The sequence below is a fragment of the Lepidochelys olivacea genome (assembly GCF_965140295.1).
Source record: "Lepidochelys olivacea isolate rLepOli2 genome assembly, chromosome: 8".
In the NCBI taxonomy this organism is placed as follows: Eukaryota; Metazoa; Chordata; order Testudines; family Cheloniidae; genus Lepidochelys; species Lepidochelys olivacea.
In genome coordinates, this window is record NC_140418.1 from 37929632 (window position 1) to 37952184 (window position 22553).

General features: G+C 45.1%; 1 protein-coding gene across 8 annotated transcripts in view; it reads left to right on the plus strand.

Annotated features, from left to right (window-relative positions):
• The window catches only part of LOC311524671 (protocadherin alpha-C2-like), a gene marked incomplete at its 5' end in the record, with an annotated part of 339113 nt that overhangs the window by 36570 nt on the left and 279990 nt on the right, over nt 1-22553 (plus strand). For 2 of the 8 annotated variants that reach the window (XM_084636022.1, XM_084636013.1), the window contains one exon: nt 18484-20896. The exons of 4 other annotated variants lie outside the window; for them this stretch is intronic. In XM_084636022.1, the coding sequence (XP_084492148.1) occupies nt 18521-20896 (2376 nt within the window). Of the gene's footprint in view, nt 1-5689; nt 8158-8808; nt 8882-18483; nt 20897-22553 lie in introns of those variants that run through there. 2 more of the 8 variants (XM_084636014.1, XM_084636010.1) reach the window with 2 other exon arrangements.

Below are 22553 nucleotides of genomic sequence, written 5' to 3' on the forward strand. Positions count from 1 at the left end.
TATTTTTCCCAATGTGCATTACTTTGCATTTATCAACACTGAATTTCATCTGCCATTTTGTTACCCAGTCACCCAGTTTAATGAGAACCCTTTGCAATCAGCTTTGGACTTACCTATCTTGAGTAATTTTACAACATGCCAATTTTTCCACCTCAGTGTTCAGCTCCTTTTAAAAATCAATTATGAATATGGTGAACATCAGAGGTCCTGGTAAAGATACTCCCCCCACCCCTGCTATTTACCTCTCTTTATTGTGAAAACTGACCATTTATTCCTATCCTTTGTTTCCTATCTTTTAACTAGCTACTGATCCATGAGAGGGCCTTCCCTCTTATTCCACATCTGCTTATTTTGCTTAAGAGCCTTTGGTGAGGCACCTTGTCAAAGACTTTCTGAAAATCCCAGTACACTGTTCAGCTATGTGTCTGATAACTTTGTTCTTTACTATAGTTTCATCCAATTTGCCTGGTAAGGATGGTATTCTAGCAGAACTGTACAAAGTAGCAGGTCCAAAGGCTATTGAGGTGTTTCACAACATCTTGGGTAGCATTTGGGAAGAAGAAGACATGCAACAAGACTTCAAAGATGCTATTAATATAGGTGCTGACTCCATGGGTGCTCTGAGTCTGGAGCACCCATGGAAAAAAAATAGTGGGTGCTCAGCACCCTCTGGCAGCACCACATATCAGCACCTCCCCCTGCCGCCGATTGCCTCCCACCCGCTGGTGGCCCTGCCTATCGGCTCCTCCCACCTGCCAGCAATTAGCTGTTCAGTGACAGTTCAGGAGGCATTGTGGGGTGGGGGAGGACGTGGGGCAGGAATAGGTGGGGGGAGGAGGTGGGAAGAGGCAAGATGGGGGCAGGGTGGGGGCAGGAAGAGGTGGGGCAGGGGTCAAGGCTTGGGGGCAGGGGTGGACTGGGGGTGGGAAGAGGCGAGGAGGGTTTGGAGGAAGGGGTGGAGTTGTGGCAGAGTCTGTGGCAGAGCAGGGGTCAAGCACCCTCCAGGAACTGAGGAAGTCAGTGCCTATGGCTATTTTTGTGTCACCATTCAAAAACAAAGGCAGGAAAGCTGACTGCAGAAACGAGAGAAGCATTTCTCTCCTCTGTACAGCAGCGAAAGTACTAGCTTGTATTCTACTGCACAGATTCATTGCTAACATATCTGAGGAGAATTTTCCAGAAGTGCAGTTTCAGACCAGGTTGTAGTACTTTGGACATGATTTTTGTTATAAGGCAGATCTAGGAAAAATGTTTAGAGCAGAACATGGATCTGTATGCAGTTTTCATCAACTTGACCAAAGCTTTTGATATGGTAAACAGAGAGGGTCTATAGGTTATTCTACATGAACTGGACTGCCCAAGAAGGTCCATACAAATCATCCATCTGTTCCATAACCACACGACAGAGCAAGTGCTCTCCATTGGTGATTCTTCTGATGCATTTGAAATCTTGAATGGAGTGAAGCAAGGCTGTGTACTTACTCCAGTGCTCTTCAATTTGTTCTTTGTTTGTGTCCTCAGCCATGCCACAAGGGACTTGGATCAGGGGATATAAATCTGCTGCCAACTTGATGGCTCCCTCTTTGATCTTCGATGACTCAGTGCTATGAACAAGATGCTGGAGAGACTTCTTGTTGAGGCACATTTTGCAGATGACTGTGCCTTGATGGCTCATAGACACGATGACCTTCATGTCATCATTGATGGTTTTCTGAAGCATCCCAGCTATATGGCCTCACCATCAGTCTCAGTAAGACAGAGGTCTTGTTCCAGACAGAATCTCATTCCAATGCCTTAGTGCAAGCCATCTTCATCCAAAGCATACAGCTGAAAAATGGGGATCAGTTTAAGTATTTGGGCAGCATCATCTCAAGTGATGGTTCCTTTGATATGCCCCCAGCATCAGTAAAGCCAGCCAGGCCCTCTGCCGACTCCAAACAAAAGTCTTTCACCAACACAACATTTGTCTCTCCACCAAATTGAAAATCTACAGTGCAGTGGCTCTGACATATCTCCTGTAAGGATCTGAGACATGGACTCTTTCTAGATGGCACAGTAAACAGCTTGAGCAATTTCACATGAGCTCCATCCACTCAATAATGAGCATTTGCTGGCAGGACAGAGAGACGAATATTAAGATCCTTGAGAGAGCAAACACAACCAGCATTCAGGAAATACGATTCAGAGCAGAACTTAGGTGGACTGGAAATGTCATCAGAATGGAAGACCACTGTCTCCCAAAACAGATCTTGTATGGAGAGCTGAGTCAAGGCAAAAGAAAGAAGGTTGTCCATATAAGTGCTTCAAAGATAACCTGAGGAGAAATCTCCAGTGGGCTGGCATCAATCTCAAAGAACTCAAGGAAATGGCTCAGAACAGGTGGCTCAGAACAGGCTTGCTGGTGGTCTCTAACAAGATCAGCATGTAACAGGTTCAAGTGGGATTGACGAAATCGTCTCCAGGCTGCACGTGCAAAGTGCCACAAAGCTGCATCATCAAACCTCAGAGATTTGACTTCCCATGCCCTCAGTGTGTCTGACTCTGTGCATCAAGGTTTGGACTTAAGAGAAAATTGTGACAATATCATCATCATCATCATCATTGTCAGTGATGGACTACCAACAATCTCTTCGAGCATTTCATAGTGACTGTCACCATTTTGATCAGGTGGCCGGTAGTGTAGTCCTCCTGATAGTCTTATTGTTCAAGCATGGAATTTCTATCAATAGAGATTGTATGATATAGTTTGATTCATTTGAGGTTTTTATTTTATTTGACTCTATGCATTTTTCACATATAGTGCCACTCCCCCACGCGTGTAACCTACTCTGCTATTCCTGTGTATTTGGCACCTGGTATTACCATGTCCCACTGATTATCCTCATTCCACCAAGTTTCCCCAATGGCTATTGTATCAGTATCCTTATATAATGTCAGATACTGGAGTACCTGACAACCACCCATCTTAGTATTTATACTTCAGTCATTTGTATATAAAGCACTTGTACATTTTGTCAATATTCAGTGGCTTGCCTTCATATGTTACATTTAAATAAGACGGTCTTACATTTAACTGTTCCTCACTAGCTCCTACCTTCCCTTTACCAACTTCTTTCCTATCCTCTTTACTAGGATGTAGAGTCCCCTCTTTAATATATTTATCCCCAAAGGATAGCTCCACATGTGCTCCTCTGCACCTGTTGTTTCCTCCCCAGGCCTTAGGGTTTAAAAAATCCTCTGCAACCTTTTTGTTAATATGCCAGCAATCTAGTTCCATTTTCCTTTAGGTGGAGCCCATCCTTCCTGTACAGGCTCCTCTGTTCCCGAATGCTTTCCCGGGTCCTAATAAACCTAAAACACTTCTCCCTACACCATCCTCTCATCCAGGCATCAAGACTCTTATCCTACAATTCTGCCTAACTGGCCCTGCAAATGCTGCCTGAATCCTTTCATTTGATAAAACCTCCCATTACTCATCTCCACCATGATATTGTGCCCGCTAAACCTGATATTATAACTATTTCCTGTGTTTCATACTTACTTTCTGAAATGGACTGTAAACTCCTTGGCACATCGCCGGTGCATTTAAATTGCCTGCAAAGCGCTATGCGCATGTATTGCACTCCACCGCTCGCACCAGTGCCATCCTCTTGCTAATCATTACTACCAGCGCAGCTTCTACTGCTGCTCGTCCTCTTCATTATGAGGCAAAATATATCAGCCCGGCTGATGAAAAACAACCGCCAGTTGGATCGTAGCTCTGCATTGGCAGCGCACTGGACATTATTAGATCAAGTTTTTAAGTCCTGTGGCGCGATCATCTAGTCGGGTGGGTGGATGGAGTTCCCCTTTACTGCGCTTCCATAGGAGATACGCTTGTGCAACTGACAGAATAACTAGGCTTCTGATTTTGTTCTTCAAAGCTCTCAGTGAGCTGGGATCTGAAAGGTCGCTTCTCCCTCTGTGACCATAACCTCCCGAGATGGCTGCGATCCTCTAGGATGATGAAATGCCTGATGTAAAGAGTAAGAACAGTGAGAATGGGAAACAGAACCTTTGCTGGCTCATGAGCAGGGAACTCCCTTCCTGAAGAGCTGAGGATTGCAAGGGCCCTGATCATATTCAGGACAAAATACAAGACCCAACTCTTTGATATAACCTTCCCATCACATACTCGCTGATTCATACCAACGCACACACTTGCACTTGCAAGTGCATGCACAAACACAAAAGCGAAACAACTCAACGCTACTATTCTGTCTTCTCTTAGAAAGAGAATAGAAATACAAGGAACGACAAGAATACAAAGAAAAGAAGAGAAAAGTGCATTTGATCCTTTATATCCCTGGACAAGGAAGAGAAACAAAATATCAGGGCTGCCTGTAATCCACTCACATATATCAGTTTTGTAAGGCGCTTAGATACCATGGCGTTGGGCATAGTATAAAATATAAATAAATATATTTAATCTTCTTTGATTAAACTGATCTGTTGTTGGTACCAGCTGAACTTCTATTTAAAAGTTAATTGTTATTAGTAGGAAATACAAATTGATCTTTTTAAAGCGGAAATCTTAGTTGTTTCACAGTTTAGCTGTTGGTAACAAATTTAACTCTCAATTAAAATTCTTGTTCCTTCTACTAAATGACAAATGCTGGACACTCGCTCAATAAATGATAAACAGTAACCCAGGAAACAATAAAAGAACATTTTATTTTCCACTGCATTTATCTTCGTGTGCCCCAAAGCATTTTACAGGGTTACGGTAAATTATACCACTACGGAGTTAAATAATAAATAATAGAAAAAAGAAAGATAAATTAAAAAGTAAAGAGAAAAATGTTATAGATGAGATTTTAGAGATGGAGAGTCACTGGGACAGACATATACAAAGACTTCCTAGAGGATAGAGCTGGGGAGGTAAGATTGCGGACGGAATGTGAGGAAATCGGGAATGAACCAAAGCTTATTAAAATTAGTGAAAGAATCTTATTAACGTCAATGGTGTTTCATTAAGGTTTGAATGAAGGAGTGGGGAGGAGAGAAGCCGAGAGTTTCAGAGTACCCATGAGGTCGGATAGAGCAAATCAGGGAGGGTTTCAAAAACGAAACAAAATGTAGAGAACAGAACTCCTGTTTTCAAACGTCAGAGCTCAAATCTCTTTGTAAAGAAAAGGCCAGAATCATTAGCAAAGTAATTTTTAAAAAGTTAAATGAGATGCTTGTGGCATTTCCCATTTCCATCAATAAAATGTGGACACTCTGAGTACTGGAGAGCGAGGAAAATATAAAATAGATATTATCGTTTTACATTTATATCTGCTTTACGGTTAAATATTTCAATATTTCTTTTATTGGGGGAAAGAAAGTTCCTTTAGTCTATCCCCGGTTATTACAACATCATTCACTCAGATTTTTCTATGCACACACATAATATGAGAATGATCAGAAATCAGATTAAGTATAAATAACATGAAAATATTTATTCTCAAAGATGCATTAAATATAAATACGAAAAAAATAATTTGTTGCTGTGACTCACATTTACCACATTGTGGCGCTGTCTACTAAAAGACCGCGTTATCCCAGGAAAATAGAAACATAGCTCCGCCCTGGGAGGAAGAAAACATTGGCTGCCCCAGTCTCAGAATAACGGATCATACTGGATGCGACAAGAGGGGACGGAATGCATTGTGACCGTCCTCCAGGGTCGCTCAAAAATATTATATAGAACGGCTAGTTCTTAGCTAATCAGATTTGAATCGGAAACATTCTGCGCCCGCGATGGCTCTTCTCCGGCAAGACTCCCTGGTAACCGGGCAGCTGCTGCGGCTGCTTCTGCTACACACGGCCTGGGAGGTGGGCAGCGGCCAGGTCCGTTATTCCCTGCCGGAGGAATCCAAACAAGGCGCCTTTGTGGCCCGCCTGGCCCAGGACCTGGGGCTGGAGGTGTCGGAGCTGGTGTCTCGAATGTTCCGGATGGTCTCCAAAGGCAGGGGAGACTATTTTGAGGTAAATTTGCAGAGCGGCGTTTTGTTTGTTAAGTCGCCAGTAGACAGGGAAGAGGTGTGCGGCCAAAGCCCCCTGTGCGCCATTGACCTGGAGGTGATAGTGGACAAACCCCTGAGGATATTTCACGTGGAAGTGGAGATACAGGATATAAATGACAATGCTCCTGTTTTCCCTGTGAATGGCTTAAATATATTTATTGCAGAATCGAGATTGCCGGGCTCTCGATTCCCACTAGAGGGCGCGTCTGACGCAGATATTGGTACAAACTCTTTGCTGATTTATACACTCAGCCCAAATGAACATTTCACTCTAGACTTGCAAACGAAAAATGATCAAACCACATCTGCAGATATGGTTTTAAAGAAACCACTGGATAGAGAGGAAACCTCTGTGCATAATTTATTACTCACCGCCACTGATGGGGGCAAACCGGAGCACACTGGCTCAGTTCAACTCCTCATCACTGTCCTGGATGCCAATGATAATGCGCCTGAATTTAATAAGCCAGTCTACGAAATAAAATTATTGGAAAATACAGCTAATGGTGTATTAGTGATGACCCTCAACGCCACAGATTTGGATGAGGGAACGAATAAGGATATTTCCTATTATTTCATTAGTCATCTTCCCCCTGATGGAAGAGACTTGTTCAGTATAAATTCAAATACTGGTGAGATCAGAGTAAAAGGAGAAATTGATTTTGAAGTGTACAATGTATATGAAATTCGCGTTGAGGCGAAAGATAAAGGGAATCCCCCACTGGCTGGACACTGCAAAATTTTGATAGATGTTTTAGACGTGAACGACAACGTCCCTGAGCTGGCCGTGACTTCCCTTTCCCTGCCGGTACCGGAGGACGCTCCCCCGGGGACAGTGGTGGCTCTTATTAGCGTCTCCGACCGGGACTCGGGAGACAACGGCAAAGTCACCTGCTCCATCCCCCCGGACCTGCCCTTTCAGCTCGTCTCCACCTTTAAGAATTATCACTCGCTGGTGCTGGCGGAGGCCGTGGATCGGGAGCGAGTGTCTGAATATAAGATCCTGGTGACAGCCAGAGACGAAGGGGCCCCGTCTCTCTCGGCCAGCAGCAGCATTTTGGTGCCGATCGCGGATGTGAACGATAACGCCCCTGCTTTCCCTCAGCCCGTGTACACGGTGTTTGTGAAGGAAAACAACCGTCCCGGGGCCCATCTCTTGAGCGTGTCGGCGTCGGACCCGGACGTGCGGGAAAACGCCTTTGTGAGCTACTCGGTGGTGGAGCGCAGTGTGGGAGAGCAGCAGCCCGTGTCCAGCTACATCTCGGTGCACTCGGAGAGCGGGCACATCTATGGGCTGCAGCCCTTTGACTACGAGGAGCTGCAAGTGCTGCAGTTCCAGGTGAGCGCGAGGGACGCCGGGTTCCCCTCCTTGTGCGGGAACGTGACTGTGCAGCTCTTCGTCCTGGATGAAAATGACAACGCGCCGGCAGTGTCCCCGCCTGGCTCCGGCCGCGGCTCGCCAGGGCCCGAGCTGGTTCCGCTGTCGGCCGGCGCAGGGCACGTGGTGGGCAAGATCCGAGCGGTGGATGCGGATTCCGGCTACAACGCGTGGCTTCGCTACGAAGTGCAGGAGGCCGGGACTGCGGGGCCTTTCCGGGTGGGTGTGTACAGCGGGGAGATCAGCACCACGCGGGCCTTGGAGGAGGCGGACGGCCCCAGCCAGAGACTCGTGATCCTGGTGAAGGACCATGGGGAGCCGGCGCTGTCAGCGACAGCCACGGTCAGCCTGTCCCTGGTGGAGAGTCCGCAGGCTGTGAAATGGGACTCGAGGCAAAGGGTCGGGAGCGAAGGGCCCTTGGTCGACATGAACGTGTCTTTAACGATCGCCATTTGCTCGGTGTCCGGGCTGTTTGTGCTGGTGATTGTCGTGTACGTTGGCCTGAGATGCCACCGGGGTCCGGAAGTGATGTGTGGTCCTGGGAAAGCCACCGTGGTGTGCTCGAGCGAGGTGGGGAGTTGGTCCTATTCGCAGCGCCAGAGCCGGAACCTGTGTGTCGGGGAAGTCTCCGCCAAGAATGACCTGATGGTTTTCAGCCCCAACTTCCCTCACTCTTCGGAAAATTGGGAGGAGAAACAGCAGGAGCTCACACCAAATGCAGCAGGACAGGTAAGTCTCTGGAAGTAATGTCACGAGTAGTCTCTCAGAGAAGACTGTGATAGTATCTCCTGCTTTTTGTGTAAATAGTTATTTGAGATGGCTTTTAAAATAAAGACATTTGAAAGTAATCGCTGTTTTTTTAAGGACATATCTAATGGTTTCACAAGAAATGAATGATGCTCAATCGTGATTTTTGTATTTCTGATGAGTGATCTGAAGCTTTGGTGAAATTTAAGGGGAGGGTTCAGTCCTGAGGCTTGGGTAGATTGTTTTTAATAATGAAAATTAATATTTTAAATACATTTTCTCTTTTTAGTGTTACCTTTTACTTTTAATCAGTATGTAACCCGGAAGTGTTTTTCTTTAAAGTCTGCAGGAAAATCACGCTTTTTATTTCGCACTAATTTCGAGCTGAAATAGATTTCAGCCTCTGTGTGGTTTGATTCTTAGGAACTCAAACCGTGCAATAGCAGGATATATTTAAAGTTCTGAAAAATTAGCTCTGATTGTGAGTTGTCAGATCCGCTAGATTTTATTTATTTATTGTTTGAACAGACTGTCACTTTCAAGGAGTGTTCCAGTTCGATTTTAGTAATCTGAAAATAGACGCTTGATTTCCTTTTCCATCTCTTAATGAAAACATTGCTGTTTTTCCTTCAGTCCCTGACTGAATTTCAGTCTTAGTTAAAATGAAGAAATGGAGAGACTGCAGCTCATAAGAAAGATGAAGGCTCCTGTTAGGAATACAAACATTCACGTTTTTTCAGTGTCCTACAGTCAATTGGAGGAAAAATAATATGTTGCCATCTCCTATTTTCGCAATTTTGTAGCAAAATTCTCACAACGAGGCAAGTATTCCTGTCAGTGATGAGAGTTTGGACTCTATGGTGGACGGTGTTTCTTTATCTCAACACTGTGGCACTAGTGTAGTGGCAAACACAATTGTATAATATTGTATGGTGAAAAATAGTTTTAAGTGTTAGACTGAAGCATTGAATTTCAGCTGTCCTCCTGAATAAAAATGCTCAATATATATTAATTGGAGATGGTAAGATCTGGCAAATGTATATTAGGAACGTCTATAAGTTTATGGGTTTAGATTTCAGAAATTTCAGCTACTGATGTAGTGGGAAGAAGTAGTAGTGAAAAGAAAGAGAGGACCGTATCTTGATTACACTAGTGTAAATCCAAAGTAATTAGGTATTCCAATGGCATTCCATCCTCTACCTGTAGGAAACAACGAACTCCTATTGGCTTGAGTAGGAATAACTCATATCCTGGGAAGCACAGTTTCTAAGTATTGATTCATAAATATCATATTATGATGATTTTTCACCTTATTCTTTTGAAGCATAGGAACTGCCTTATCGGATCACACCAATGACTGTCACAGTAGCATACTAGTAGATGTCTTGAGGAAGGTGTAAAATTCCAGTGACAAACGCTAGCATGCCTCTGGGAAGCTTCTTCTTAATCCAGGGCAGTTGTTGGTTGCTTCAGTCTTGAAGTAAGAGGCCTTTTTATTATGTATAGTGCACGAGAAGATATTTCAGAAATGCGGAGTCCTGGTGATGAAGATAATAGTAATGGTTATTTGTAGCATAATCATATAAATGTAGGGCTGGAACTGGAAGGACCTCCAGAAGTCATTAAGTCCAGCCCCTGGGTTGTGGTGAACCAAGTGAACACATCTCTAACAGATGTTTGTCCAACTTGTTTTTAAAAACGTCCAATCATGGGGATTTCACAACCTCCCTTGGAAGCCTGTTCCTGACCTTAATTACAAAATTACTCAGATTTTACAGAAGTCGATTTTTGGGAACAGATTGTATAAAGTCGAGTGCATGCATCCACACTAAGCACATTAATTCGGCGGTGTGCATCCACAGTACCATGGCAAGCATCGACATTCCAAGCAGTGCACTGTAAGTAGCTATCCCACAGTTCCCACAGTTCCCGCAGTCCCCACTGCCCATTGGAATTCTGGGCGGAGCTCCTAATGCCTGATGGTGCCAAAAATTCGTTGGGGGTGGTGATGGGTAAATGTCATCAGTCAACCCTCCCTCCCTCCCTCCGTGAAAGCAACGGCAGACAATCATTTCACGCCCTTTTCCCTAGATTGCCCAAGCAGATGCCATAGGATGGCAAGCATGGAGCCGGATCAGCTCACCACAGCAGTTATGACCATTGTAAACACCTCACGCATTATCGTGCAGTTTATGCAGAACCAGAATCTGCAAAACCAGGTGACAAGGCGATGGCAGCATGGTGACGAGAGGGATGAGGACATGGACACAGATTTCTCTAAAACCGCAATCCCCGGCAATTTGGAGATCATGGTGTTAATGGGGCAGGCTCATGCTGTGGAAAGCTGATTCTGGGCTCGGGAAACAAGCACAGACTGGTGGGACCGCATAGTGTTTCAAGTTTGGGATGATTCCCAGTGGCTCCTAAACTTTTGCATGTGTAAGGGCGCTTTCATGGAACTTTGTGACTTGCTTTCCCCTGCCCTGAAGTGCAAGAATACCAAGATGAGAGCAGTCCTCGCAGTTGAGAAGTGAGTGGCCATAGCCCTGTGGAAGCTTGCAACACCAGACAGCTACCGGTCAGTTGGTAATCAATTTGGAGTGGGCAAATCTACCGTGGGGGTTGCTGTGATGCAAGTAGCCAACACAATCATTGAGCTGCTGCTATCAAAGGTAGTAACTCTGGGAAATGTGCAGGTCATAGTAGATGGCTTTGCTGCAATGGGATTCCCTAACTGTGGTGGGGCTATAGACGGAAAGCATATCCCTATCTTGGGACTGGACCACCAGGGCAGCCAGTTGATAAACCGCAAGGGGTGCTTTTCAATGTGCTGCAAGCACTGGGGGTGGATCACAAGGGACATTTCACCAACATTAATGTGGGATGGCCGGGAAAGGTTCATGATGCTCACATCTTCAGGAACTCTGGTCTGTTTAAACGGCTGCAGGAAAGGATTTACTTCCCAGACCAGAGAATAACTGTTGGGGATGTTGAAAAGCCTATAGTTATCCTTGGGGACCCAGCCTACCCCTTAATGCCATGGCTCATGAAGCCATACATAGGTATCCTGGACAGTAGTAAGGAGCTATTCAGCTATAGGCTGAGCAAGTGCAGAATGGTGGTAGAGTGTGCCTTTGGACGTTTAAAGGGTCACTGGCGCAGTTTACTGACTTGCTCAGACCTCAGCGAAACCAATATTCCCATTGTTATTGCTGCTTGCTGTGTGCTCCACAATCTCTGTGAGAGTAAGGGGGAGACGTTTATGGTGGGGTGGGAGGTTGAGGCAAATCGCCTGACCTTTGAATACACGCAGCCAGACACCAAGGCGATTAGAAGAGTACAGCAGGAAGCGCTGCGCATCAGAGAAGCTTTGAAAACCAGTTTCATGACTGGCCAGGGTACCGTGTGACACTTCTGTTTGTTTCTCCTTGATGAAAACCCACTCCCTTGGTTGCCTCTAATTCCCTGTAAGACACCCACCCTCCCCTCTTTGATCACAGCTTGCTTGCAAAGGAAATAAAGTCACTATCATTTAAAAACCATTCTTTATTAATTGATTATAAAAATAGAGAGAGAACTCACAAGGTAGCCTGGGTGGGGTGTGGGAGGAGGATAGAAAGGAAGGAAAAGGCCACTTCAAAATTTGTTGAATGACAGCCTTCTGTTGCTTGGGCTGTCCACTGGGGTGGAGTGGTTGGGTGCCCAGAGCCTCCCCCCGCCGCGTTCTTGGGCAACTGGGTGAGGAAGCTATGGAATTTGGGGAGGTGAGAGGGCAGTTAAACAGGGGCTGCAGCGGCACCCTGTGATCCTTCTGCCCTTCCTGAACCTCCATCACATGCCGGAGCATGTCCATTTGATCCCGCAGTAACCCCAGCATCGCATCCTGCCTCCTCTGATCTTCCTGCCGCCACCTTGCCTCACGTTCATTGGCCGCTTTCCTGTACTGTGCTACTGTGTCCCTCCACACATTCTGCTGAGCTCTGTCAGTGCCGGACGACTGCATGAGCTCAGAGAACATTTCATGGCGCTTGTGGTTTTTTTTGCTGCCTTATCTGAGATAGCCTTTGGGACGGAGGAGGGAGGCTTGAAACATTTGCAGCTGCTGGAGGAAAAAAAGGGAGTGAAGTATTTAAAAAGATACATTTTACAGAACAATGGCTATACTCTTTCACGGTGAACAACACTATTCACATTACATAGCACATGTGATTTTTGTACAAGGTCGCATTTTGCATCTTATATTGAGTGCCTGCGGCTTTGGTGTTAGAGATCACATATGCAGTGCCAGGCAACAGAATTAGGCTTGCAGGCGGCCATGGTAAGCAATAGTCTTTCGGCTTCTGCAACCTTCATAACAGCAGTGCTCTCCTTTCCCATACCAAGCAAAGCCCATTGAGTTGGCCATTTAGTGCTGCGGTTTTCATGTTAATGTGCAGCATAGTCTTTCGGCTTCTGCAACCTTCATAACAGCAGCACCCTCCTTTCCCATACCAAGCAAAGCCCGTTGAGTTGGCCCTTTAGTGTTGCGGTTTTCGTGTTAACATGCAGCCGCAGAAACCAAACTAAACCCCCCACCATCCAATTCTCTGGGATGATCGCTTTACCCCTCCCCGCACCGCATGGCTGGTATCAGGGAAGACCCCTGGTAGCCAAATGTGAACAGCTCAGCGCCAATGCCCCTCTCTCCCACCGTGTGGATAACTGTGGGGAGGATTTCTTTTCAGCCACAGACAAACAGCCCAGTAGAATGGGCACCTCTGAATGTCCCCTTAGTTAAATTCCCCTATTTCAACCAGGTTACCATGAATGATAACACTCTCCTGAGGATAACACAGAGAGAGAAAGAACGGATGTTGCTTGAATGCCAGCAAACGCCAGGACCATACGCTGCCAGGCTTTGTCATGTAATGATACCAGATTACTTGCTACTAGTATGGCGTGGTAAAGTGTCCTACCATGGAGGACGGAATAAGGCTGCTCTCCCCAGAAACCTTCTGCAAAGGCTTTTAGAGTACCTCCAGGAGAGCTTCATGGAGATGTCCCTGGAGGATTTCCGCTCCATCCCCAGACATGTTAACAGACTTTTCCAGTAGTGGTACTGGCCACTAAATGCATCCCAAGTCGTCAGGGCTGATTAATAATTAAAAAATGCTTGCTTTTAAAACATGTATTATATTTAAAAAGGTACACTCACCAGAGGTCCCTTCCCCAGCTTGGTTGGGTTGGGAGGGTATTTCATAGAATCATAGAATATCAGGGTTGGAAGGGACCTCAGGAGGTCATCTAGTCCAACCCCCTGCTCAAAGCAGGACCAATCCCCGACTAAATCATGCCAGCCAGGGCTTTGTCAAGCCTGACCTTAAAAACTTCTAGGGAAGGAGATTCCACCACCTCCCTAGGTAACTCATTCCAGTGTTTCACCATCCTCGTCATGAAAAAGTTTTTCCTAATATCCAACCTAAATCTCCCCCACTGCAACTTGAGACCATTACTCCTTGTTCTGTCATCTGCTACCACTGAGAACAGTCTAGATCCATCCTCTTTGGAACCCCCTTTCAGGTAGCTGAAAGCAGCTATCAAATCCCACCTCATTCTTCTCTTCTGAAGACTAAACATCCCCAGTTCTTTCAGCCTCTCCTCATAAGTCATGTGTTCCAGTCCTCTGTTTCAGTCAGAGTGATAAAAAGATCCTGGCTGTCAGGGAGAACGATGTGCTGTGTTCTCTCCTCAAGCTCGTCCTCTTCCTCCTCATCTTCCCCATCCGCAAAATCCTCAGGCATGGCGGAGAGTATCCCATCCTCGGAGTCCATGGACAGGGGTGGGGTAGTGGTGGCGGCCCCCCCTAGAATTGCATGCAGCTCAGCATAGAAGCAGCATGTCTGGGGCTCTGTCCCGGAGCGTCCGTTTGATTCTTTGGTTTTCTGGTACACTTGTCTGAGCTCCTTAAGTTTCACGCAGCACTGTGTTGCATCCCTGGTATAGCCTCTGTCCCTCATGGCCTTGGAGATTTTTGAAATGTTTTGGCATTTCATCTTTTGGAAAGTAGTTCTGATAGCAGGGGTTCCTCTCCGATGAAGTGAGCTGTAGCTCACGAAAGCTTATGCTCAAATAAATTGGTTAGTCTCTAAGGTGCCACAAGTACTCCTTTTCTTTCTCCCCATACAGTAATCAGATCCAGTACCTCCCGTTCTGTCCATGCTGGAGCTCTTTTTTGATTCTGGGACTGCATGGTCACCTGTACTGATGACCTCACCAGGCCAAACAGGAAATGAGATTCAAAACTCCCCGGGGCTTTTCCTGTACACCTGGCCAGTGCATCCGAGTTCAGAGTGCTGTCCAGAGTGGTCACAATGATGCACTGTGGGATAGCTCCCAGAGGCCAATGCCTTCGAATTGCGTCTACACTAACCCTAATTTGAAACAGCAATGTTCATTTCGGCGCTAATCCCCTCATCAGGGAGGAGTACAGAAATTGGTTTTAAGAGCCCTTTATGTCGAAAAAAATGGCTTCGTTGTGTGGACGGGTGCAGGGTTAATTTGATTTAACGCTGCTAAATTTGACATAAACTCTTAGTGTAGACCAGTTAGAAAGTTTTTCCTAATATGTAACTTGCTTCTTCCTCCCTATGCACTAGGTCAGTAAACCCCTAAAGAAGGCAATTAGATTAGTTTGGCATGATTTGTTCTTTACAAATCCATGCTGGCCATTTCATCCTCCAGGTGCTTACAAATTCACTGTTTAATAGTTTGTTCCAGTATCTTTACAGGTATTGCAGTTAGGCAGACTCATCTGAAACTCCCTGGTCCTCTTTGTTCCCCACTTTAAAGATAGGTACTATGTTTGCCCTCCTTCAGTCTTCCGGGAACTCACCAGTCCTCTGCTTCTCAATGATAATTGCTTATGGTTCCAAGATTGCTTCAGCTGGTTCCTTAAGTACCCTAGGATGAATTTAATCAGGCTCTGCCAACTTGAATTACCTAAGGTATATACATATTCTTTAACCTTTTATTTCCCCTATTTTGGCTTTCATTTCTCAAATTATTTTTTTGCTGGTCAGTCTCATTTTAAACACTGAATTTTAGGGATTGATTTTTGAACATAAGTCATTGATCTCATACTTGCCACCCAAGAAGGAAATTGCAAGTAAGTGAGATTTCATTTTAACAATAGAGTCCATGGATTACAGGAATGATCACCCTTTTTTCTACTTGATAGTAAACAAGAAGTAAAATCGGATTATGGGAATGGATAGATATTAATCTGAATGTTCTCTTTCCCTTTTTATTTTACCTTGGGTTATTCAGCAGGTTTTCCCTCACTATAACATTTAGGTTATTTACAAAATATGCAGTAATTACTGAGAACCAGAATAATGTAAGCAGAACAATCAGTGTAAGCAGAACAATCTGATATTGAAGGAAACAAAATAAATATCGTCAGTGCAGATGCATCTACCAGAGAATCTATGACTTTTAAATTGCATCGTTTATTTCGCTGCAATGGTCTCGGAAAGCTCCATATAGAAATTCTGTTTTACAGAAATAAATAAAGGCTAATAGAAATTGGCTCTAAATTAAATTGTGGGGTTGTAAATGCATTGTAACATAGCAGTCACAACTTCTAAGAGGAACTTGACTGAGAGCATCCAAGCTACTAATGGAAGGAACACACCTAGTTCTAGACTAATGCTTGTTTCTGGGTTTTATTCACAACAGAAAATAATATCTGGGTTAAGCTGTGATTTACTTTTAGAATATGTACTAACTCAAAGCTAAACCAGCCAATAACGACTTCCCACCCCTACCCCCCAGAATGGAGTCTTCTATACATGACAACTTCTTCGACATAGTAGAATTCCTTGCATACTATGGAAGACACTTTCCCTCTCATCTTGACACGCACAATCAGCTGTCAGTTGAAAAATAGTTTGCGCAAATCCTTGCCAGAGCGTAACGTATTCATGACACTCCCCATACCAGCAATATTTTAGAGAAAATATAATTTTAATGGTCGTGGGAATAGGAAGATAACCAACGCACGAGACTGAATGAGGATTTTCTCGAAGTTACCTCCTCCGAAGCTGTGTCCTGCACGGGGGCGCTGATACAGAAGTAGTACTGAGGAAATGGAAATCAGATCAGATCTCCAATTGTGAGAGAAACTGGGATTCCCACAGCTAAGGACTCCCGTGGTCCTCTGAACGGAGGGAGCAATTCCCAAAGAATAAAAGGGATGAGAGAAAGCGGTTCTTGTGAAGAAAAGAGTTGTGTGTGCCAGAAAATGGCCAGAGGGACTTGGAAGGGATTCTCATTGGAGCCTCTACTGCTTTCAAGAACCACGAAGAAGCATTGCAGGAAATAGTTAACTGTAAAAGTAACCACTGGTGCTTTCTGATTTGGGGACGTGGGGAGAAGGAGATTCCGATCTTTCCAGACTCTAGGACTAGGACACAAACAGGAAGGAATTAAGACAGATTTTTTTAAAAAAGAAAACGGTTTTCTGTTTCCACACTACCAGTCATCAGAGAGAGGAAAAACAAAATGAAACATTTTTTGGGCTTCATTCCATTAACATATGTTTGGAAATGGTAAAAAAAAGTTAATTAAGTTAATGGCCGCAGAACTTTGGAGTCTGAATTCAGGTAATATATTTAAATAGGAACACACAAGCCACAGATATTATGGTGATATATATACGATAAAATGCAGAACTATGTGATAAATAAATTTCTCTGTGACCACTTCACTTTTCTGCGCACTCAGTCACAGCTGATGAAATTATTCTGCAACTGGGGAGTCATGAGATCATCTCAAATTGTTGATGATAAAAATCCCTTTACTACATCACACCATCACATACACATATGTCATTTGTTGAGGGAGATGACTGACTCAATACAGATTCAGAATCTAGGTATCCGAATGTGAAAATAACCTCCCTTAATTGTACTATGTGTGTGATGAGTGTGTGTGGTTTTCTGTATAACTAATTTTAAGTTTGCATGCACTTCAATATCTGTTGATGCGATCACTTACAGAAAGTTAGAAATGGAAATGTTGCGTAAACATTTTGCAGAGCAACTTTTAAAAGCACAAAGTAACGGAAAACAGATAAACCAGCCAGAGGAGACAACAGAAGAAAAGCAATATATGAGATATTAAAGCAGGTAACTACAATTCAAACTACTTCTTTCTCCTCTCCTAAGGCCTCCTGCTGTTCATCTCACATGATTTATGTTGTGACTTTTGTTCTTTGTACAACAAAACTAGTAAGAACAAACCATAAGGGCACAGTTAAAGCTCAAATAAAAGTATGTACTAAATACATAAACATGTAACTCCTAACGACATACATACTGCTTCTCTGGCTGTTTTCTAGCAGTTTATCAAAATATAAAACACAGTAAGCACCTCTAGAGGGTTCAAAAACTATTTTAAGGGATACTACCCTATTCATATAGATTATAATTTGTAACTGAAGAGATATCTTATCATTCAGAGCCGCAGTGAAACACTTGACTTGGCTACAGAGCTCCATATTATTGCCGTCCTTAGAGAAACTCTGAGGCCATTTTTCCTGTCCCTTTCGTTGACCCCATTGCTAAAAAATTCTCTTCTACCTTTACATAAATTAGATGATTACACCTAGTTATGTATTATCTTTACATATGTCTAGTGAGCTCACTATAACTTGATAACGAGATTGTATTTTCTACGTTTTCCGAAAGTTAGAGTTTTATAAGATAGAAAACATATTCCAATAAAAATTTATTAATTTCCTAGGTGCATTTATTAAGAAATGGAAACTTTTAAATCGCACATCATATGTTCTCACATTATCACCTAAAATATCAAGTCAGTCAGTCAATCAAACAAACCCCAGCTGTTTCTAGACCCCCTTATTTTAAAAAGCTATTTAATGTCTTCATATATACATATTTTACTTGAATACAATTTTCCATAATATCAGATAAGATCACCTTATGCAAGAACTGCGTTTGAAGACTGAGACACAAGGGTAACCAGTGCCCATGTGGACAGAGAATAAAAATATTGACGAACAACTATGAAGAAAAATAGTATGGTATTGCATTTATAACTTCAGTCACAAAGTGTCGCTGTCTACCTAAAAAGGAATTTCCTTCAATAGGGAAAAACACAGCGCCAGCCTGATTTAGAGCAGTTTGAATAAAGCTCAAGAAGATGACGAAATAATACTGGAGGAAAAGGGACTGGATTTAAAGCATTAAATTATGATATTTTGGCACATATTTAAAATAATTTTCTACATTTGAGAGACATAAAGCAGTAACATTTTACAAAGAAGAAGCATCCTACGTCCGCGATGGCGGTTCTCCGGCGAGACTCCCTGGGAACCGGGCAGCTGCTGCGGCTGGTTCTGCTACACACGGCCTGGGAGGTGGGCAGCGGCCAGGTCCGTTATTCCCTGCCGGAGGAATCCAAACAAGGCGCCTTTGTGGGCCGCCTGGCCCAGGACCTGGGGCTGGAGGTGTCGGAGCTGGTGTCTCGGATGTTCCGGATGGTCTCCAAAGGCAGGGGAGACTATTTTGAGGTAAATTTGCAGAGCGGCGTTTTGTTTGTTAATTCGCCAGTAGACAGGGAAGAGGTGTGCGGCCAGAGCCCCTTGTGCGCCATTGACCTGGAGGTGATAGTGGACAAACCCCTGAGGATATTTCACGTGGAAGTGGAGATACAGGATATAAATGACAATGCTCCTGTTTTTTCGGTAAATGAAGATAATTTCATTATTGCAGAATCCAGACTCCCAGACTCGAGTTTCCCACTAGAGGGCGCGTCTGACGCAGATATTGGAACAAACTCGCTGCTAACCTATAAACTCAGGCCAAGTGAACATTTCATTCTAGATGTGCAAAGAAAAAATGATCAAAGTAAATCTTTAGTGCTTGTTTTAAAGAAAGCTCTGGACAGAGAGGAAACCCCTGAGCATCGTTTATTACTCACAGCCACTGACGCGGGCAAACCGGAGCTGACAGGTTCAGTTCAGCTGGTGGTCACTGTGCTGGATGCCAATGACAACGCGCCTGTGTTTAATCAGTCTGTTTATGAAGTGAGTTTATATGAAAATGCTGCCAATGGGACGTTAGTTATCAAACTCAACGCCACAGATTTGGATGAGGGAATCAATAAAGACGTTTTCTATTCATTTAATAACCGCATGTCTATCAAAATAAAAGACATGTTTAGCCTAGATATTAGCACTGGCGAAATAAGAGTGAAAGGAAATATGGATTTTGAAACTCAGAACACCTATGAAATTCAAGTGGAAGCTATTGATAAAGGACACGCACCATTGGTGGGACACAGCAAAGTTTTGGTGGAAGTGTTAGACGTGAACGACAACGTCCCTGAGCTGGCCGTGACTTCCCTTTCCCTGCCGGTGCCGGAGGACGCTCCCCCGGGGACAGTGGTGGCTCTTATTAGCGTCTCCGACCGGGACTCGGGAGACAACGGCAAAGTCACCTGCTCCATCCCCCCGGACCTGCCCTTTCAGCTCGTCTCCACCTTTAAGAATTATCACTCGCTGGTGCTGGCGGAAGCCGTGGATCGGGAGCGAGTGTCTGAATATAAGATCCTGGTGACAGCCAGAGACGAAGGGGCCCCGTCTCTCTCGGCCAGCAGCAGCATTTTGGTGCCGATCGCGGATGTGAACGATAACGCCCCTGCTTTCCCTCAGCCCGTGTACACGGTGTTTGTGAAGGAAAACAACCGTCCCGGGGCCCATCTCTTGAGCGTGTCGGCGTCGGACCCGGACGTGCGGGAAAACGCCTTTGTGAGCTACTCGGTGGTGGAGCGCAGTGTGGGAGAGCAGCAGCCCGTGTCCAGCTACATCTCGGTGCACTCGGAGAGCGGGCACATCTATGGGCTGCAGCCCTTTGACTACGAGGAGCTGCAAGTGCTGCAGTTCCAGGTGAGCGCGAGGGACGCCGGGTTCCCCTCCTTGTGCGGGAACGTGACTGTGCAGCTCTTCGTCCTGGATGAAAATGACAACGCGCCGGCAGTGTCCCCGCCTGGCTCCGGCCGCGGCTCGCCAGGGCCCGAGCTGGTTCCGCTGTCGGCCGGCGCAGGGCACGTGGTGGGCAAGGTCCGAGCGGTGGATGCGGATTCCGGCTACAACGCGTGGCTTCGCTACGAAGTGCAGGAGGCCGGGACTGCGGGGCCTTTCCGGGTGGGTGTGTACAGCGGGGAGATCAGCACCACGCGGGCCTTGGAGGAGGCGGACGGCCCCAGCCAGAGACTCGTGATCCTGGTGAAGGACCATGGGGAGCCGGCGCTGTCAGCGACAGCCACGGTCAGCCTGTCCCTGGTGGAAAGTCCGCAGGCTGTGAAATGGGACTCGAGGCAAAGGGTCGGGAGCGAAGGGCCCTTGGTCGACATGAACGTGTCTTTAACGATCGCCATTTGCTCGGTGTCCGGGCTATTTGTGCTGGTGATTGTCGTGTACGTTGGCCTGAGATGCCACCCGGGTCCGGAAGTGATGTGCGGTCCTGGGAAAGCCACCGTGGTGTGCTCGAGCGAAGTGGGGAGTTGGTCTTATTCGCAGCGCCAGAGCCGGAACCTGTGTCTCGGGGAAGGCACCGCCAAGAATGACCTGATGGTTTTCAGCCCCAACGTCCCTCACTTTGCCGAGAACCGGGAGAAGAAGATAGAATCCGAGTTCACACCTAATGAGAATGAAATGGTGAGTTTTTGTTGTGTGATATATATGCCTTGTTTATATTTTTCTGTGATTATGTCCTATTATTTTCCCTTGGTATTCCCCTGCAAACTATGTTCATTTACATAAAGTTTTTTTGAAATTTTTAATCAGTGGCTTTAATTGTCTTCAAAATAATCCTGGAAATAAATCCAGGGCATTATAACTCCCCAAATCTCTGTTTTAATGTTCAGTATTATAACTTTGGACATTCTTGTTCTTCACATAATAGTGTAATCCTTCTCTGAAGGCAAGTGAAACTAGTTATTTTTGTTTAGTGTGTTATAGGTGATACATGTAGTAGTCATGCCTATAGTTAAGGTTGCCTGGCATATTTCTTTTCATTCACTTAATATTTTCCTAAATTTAAATAGTTCAGAGTGAAATTTATCATGGTGAATATCTGCATCACACATTTTTTTCTTTTTTTAAAATATTTCAGCCAAAAGTTTTGATCTATTTCTGACAATTAGGTATATTTTGTCTATGTTAAAAAAAGTTCGTACATGTGTTTTTTTAAGCAGCTCTTACACTTCTATTCTTTGATGCAGGGACTTGAAATTTGTATCTGGGATTTCCCTTTGGCTAGCTCCATGAAAATTCACCATAATTTAGTGAAGTTTTAATTTCTTGAACAATCTCAAGTAGCACATGCTCAATAGAGACTTGTTGGAATTTGGCAGCTAAATTCTCTGAAGAGTCCATATGCACTGAGCATGCTTTATGCCCTTTCAGATTTTACATGCCAACTGGAGTACACATGTGCTTCCCCACAGAGTAATTACCCATGCTCCATCCCAGGCATGCAGGGACTGAGCAGGCCTTTTCTAATAATTCCTCCTGTTGATGGCTGTGGGACACTGTGGTGGTGGACACAGGAACTGAGATCAGGGAGACAGTGTATCCTGTGCTTTCAGGCAGAATGGAGGAGAAGGATGAAACACCCTGATTAAAATGCAAAGGGGTGAAGAGGAGGAGGGGAGGAAGGAATGCAGGAGTGTGTTTGAGTGGAGGTTAAGGGCCTCTGGGAGGAATGGGAGTTAGGACAGTTGCTGGGGATAGGAGCAGGGGGTGGGGGCAGAAGGCTGAGAGGGAGGAACAAAGGGGGGGGCAGGAGCTAGGGGTAAGGTTGCAACCTGCCCAGGGTTTACCAGAATTCCCCCCCTCCTTTTTGAGGTAGCTTTCCCAAGAAATCTGTAAGGGTGCTTAGTCCACACTGCCAGCTGTCCAGTTTTTTGGACTGAGCATCATCCCAGATGTCCCATTTTTCTGTACCTCAGAGGTAGCAACCTTAGCTAGGAGGGAGTGTGATAGGAGCAGGGAGGAGGGGAAAAGCAGGATCCCTGTAGGTGATAGAAGATGAGCAAGGAGGGGGGAACACAGGCAGGAGCCAGGGGAAGAAAGGGAGGGAGGGGTAAGATAGGGACAAATGGGCAGGAGTTGGGCAGAAGATGGATGATCAGGAGACAGGGATATCAATAGACAGGATATATGAGTAGGAGTTGAGGAGGGGACAGAAGAGGACAGAGAGAGGCTTGAGTGGAGACAAAGGCAGAAGGGTCTAAGTACTAGAACACACTCCCCTTCAGAACCTGGACTTGAACCCAGCATTTCTTGGTTATCTAGTAAGCAGCTGTGAAAT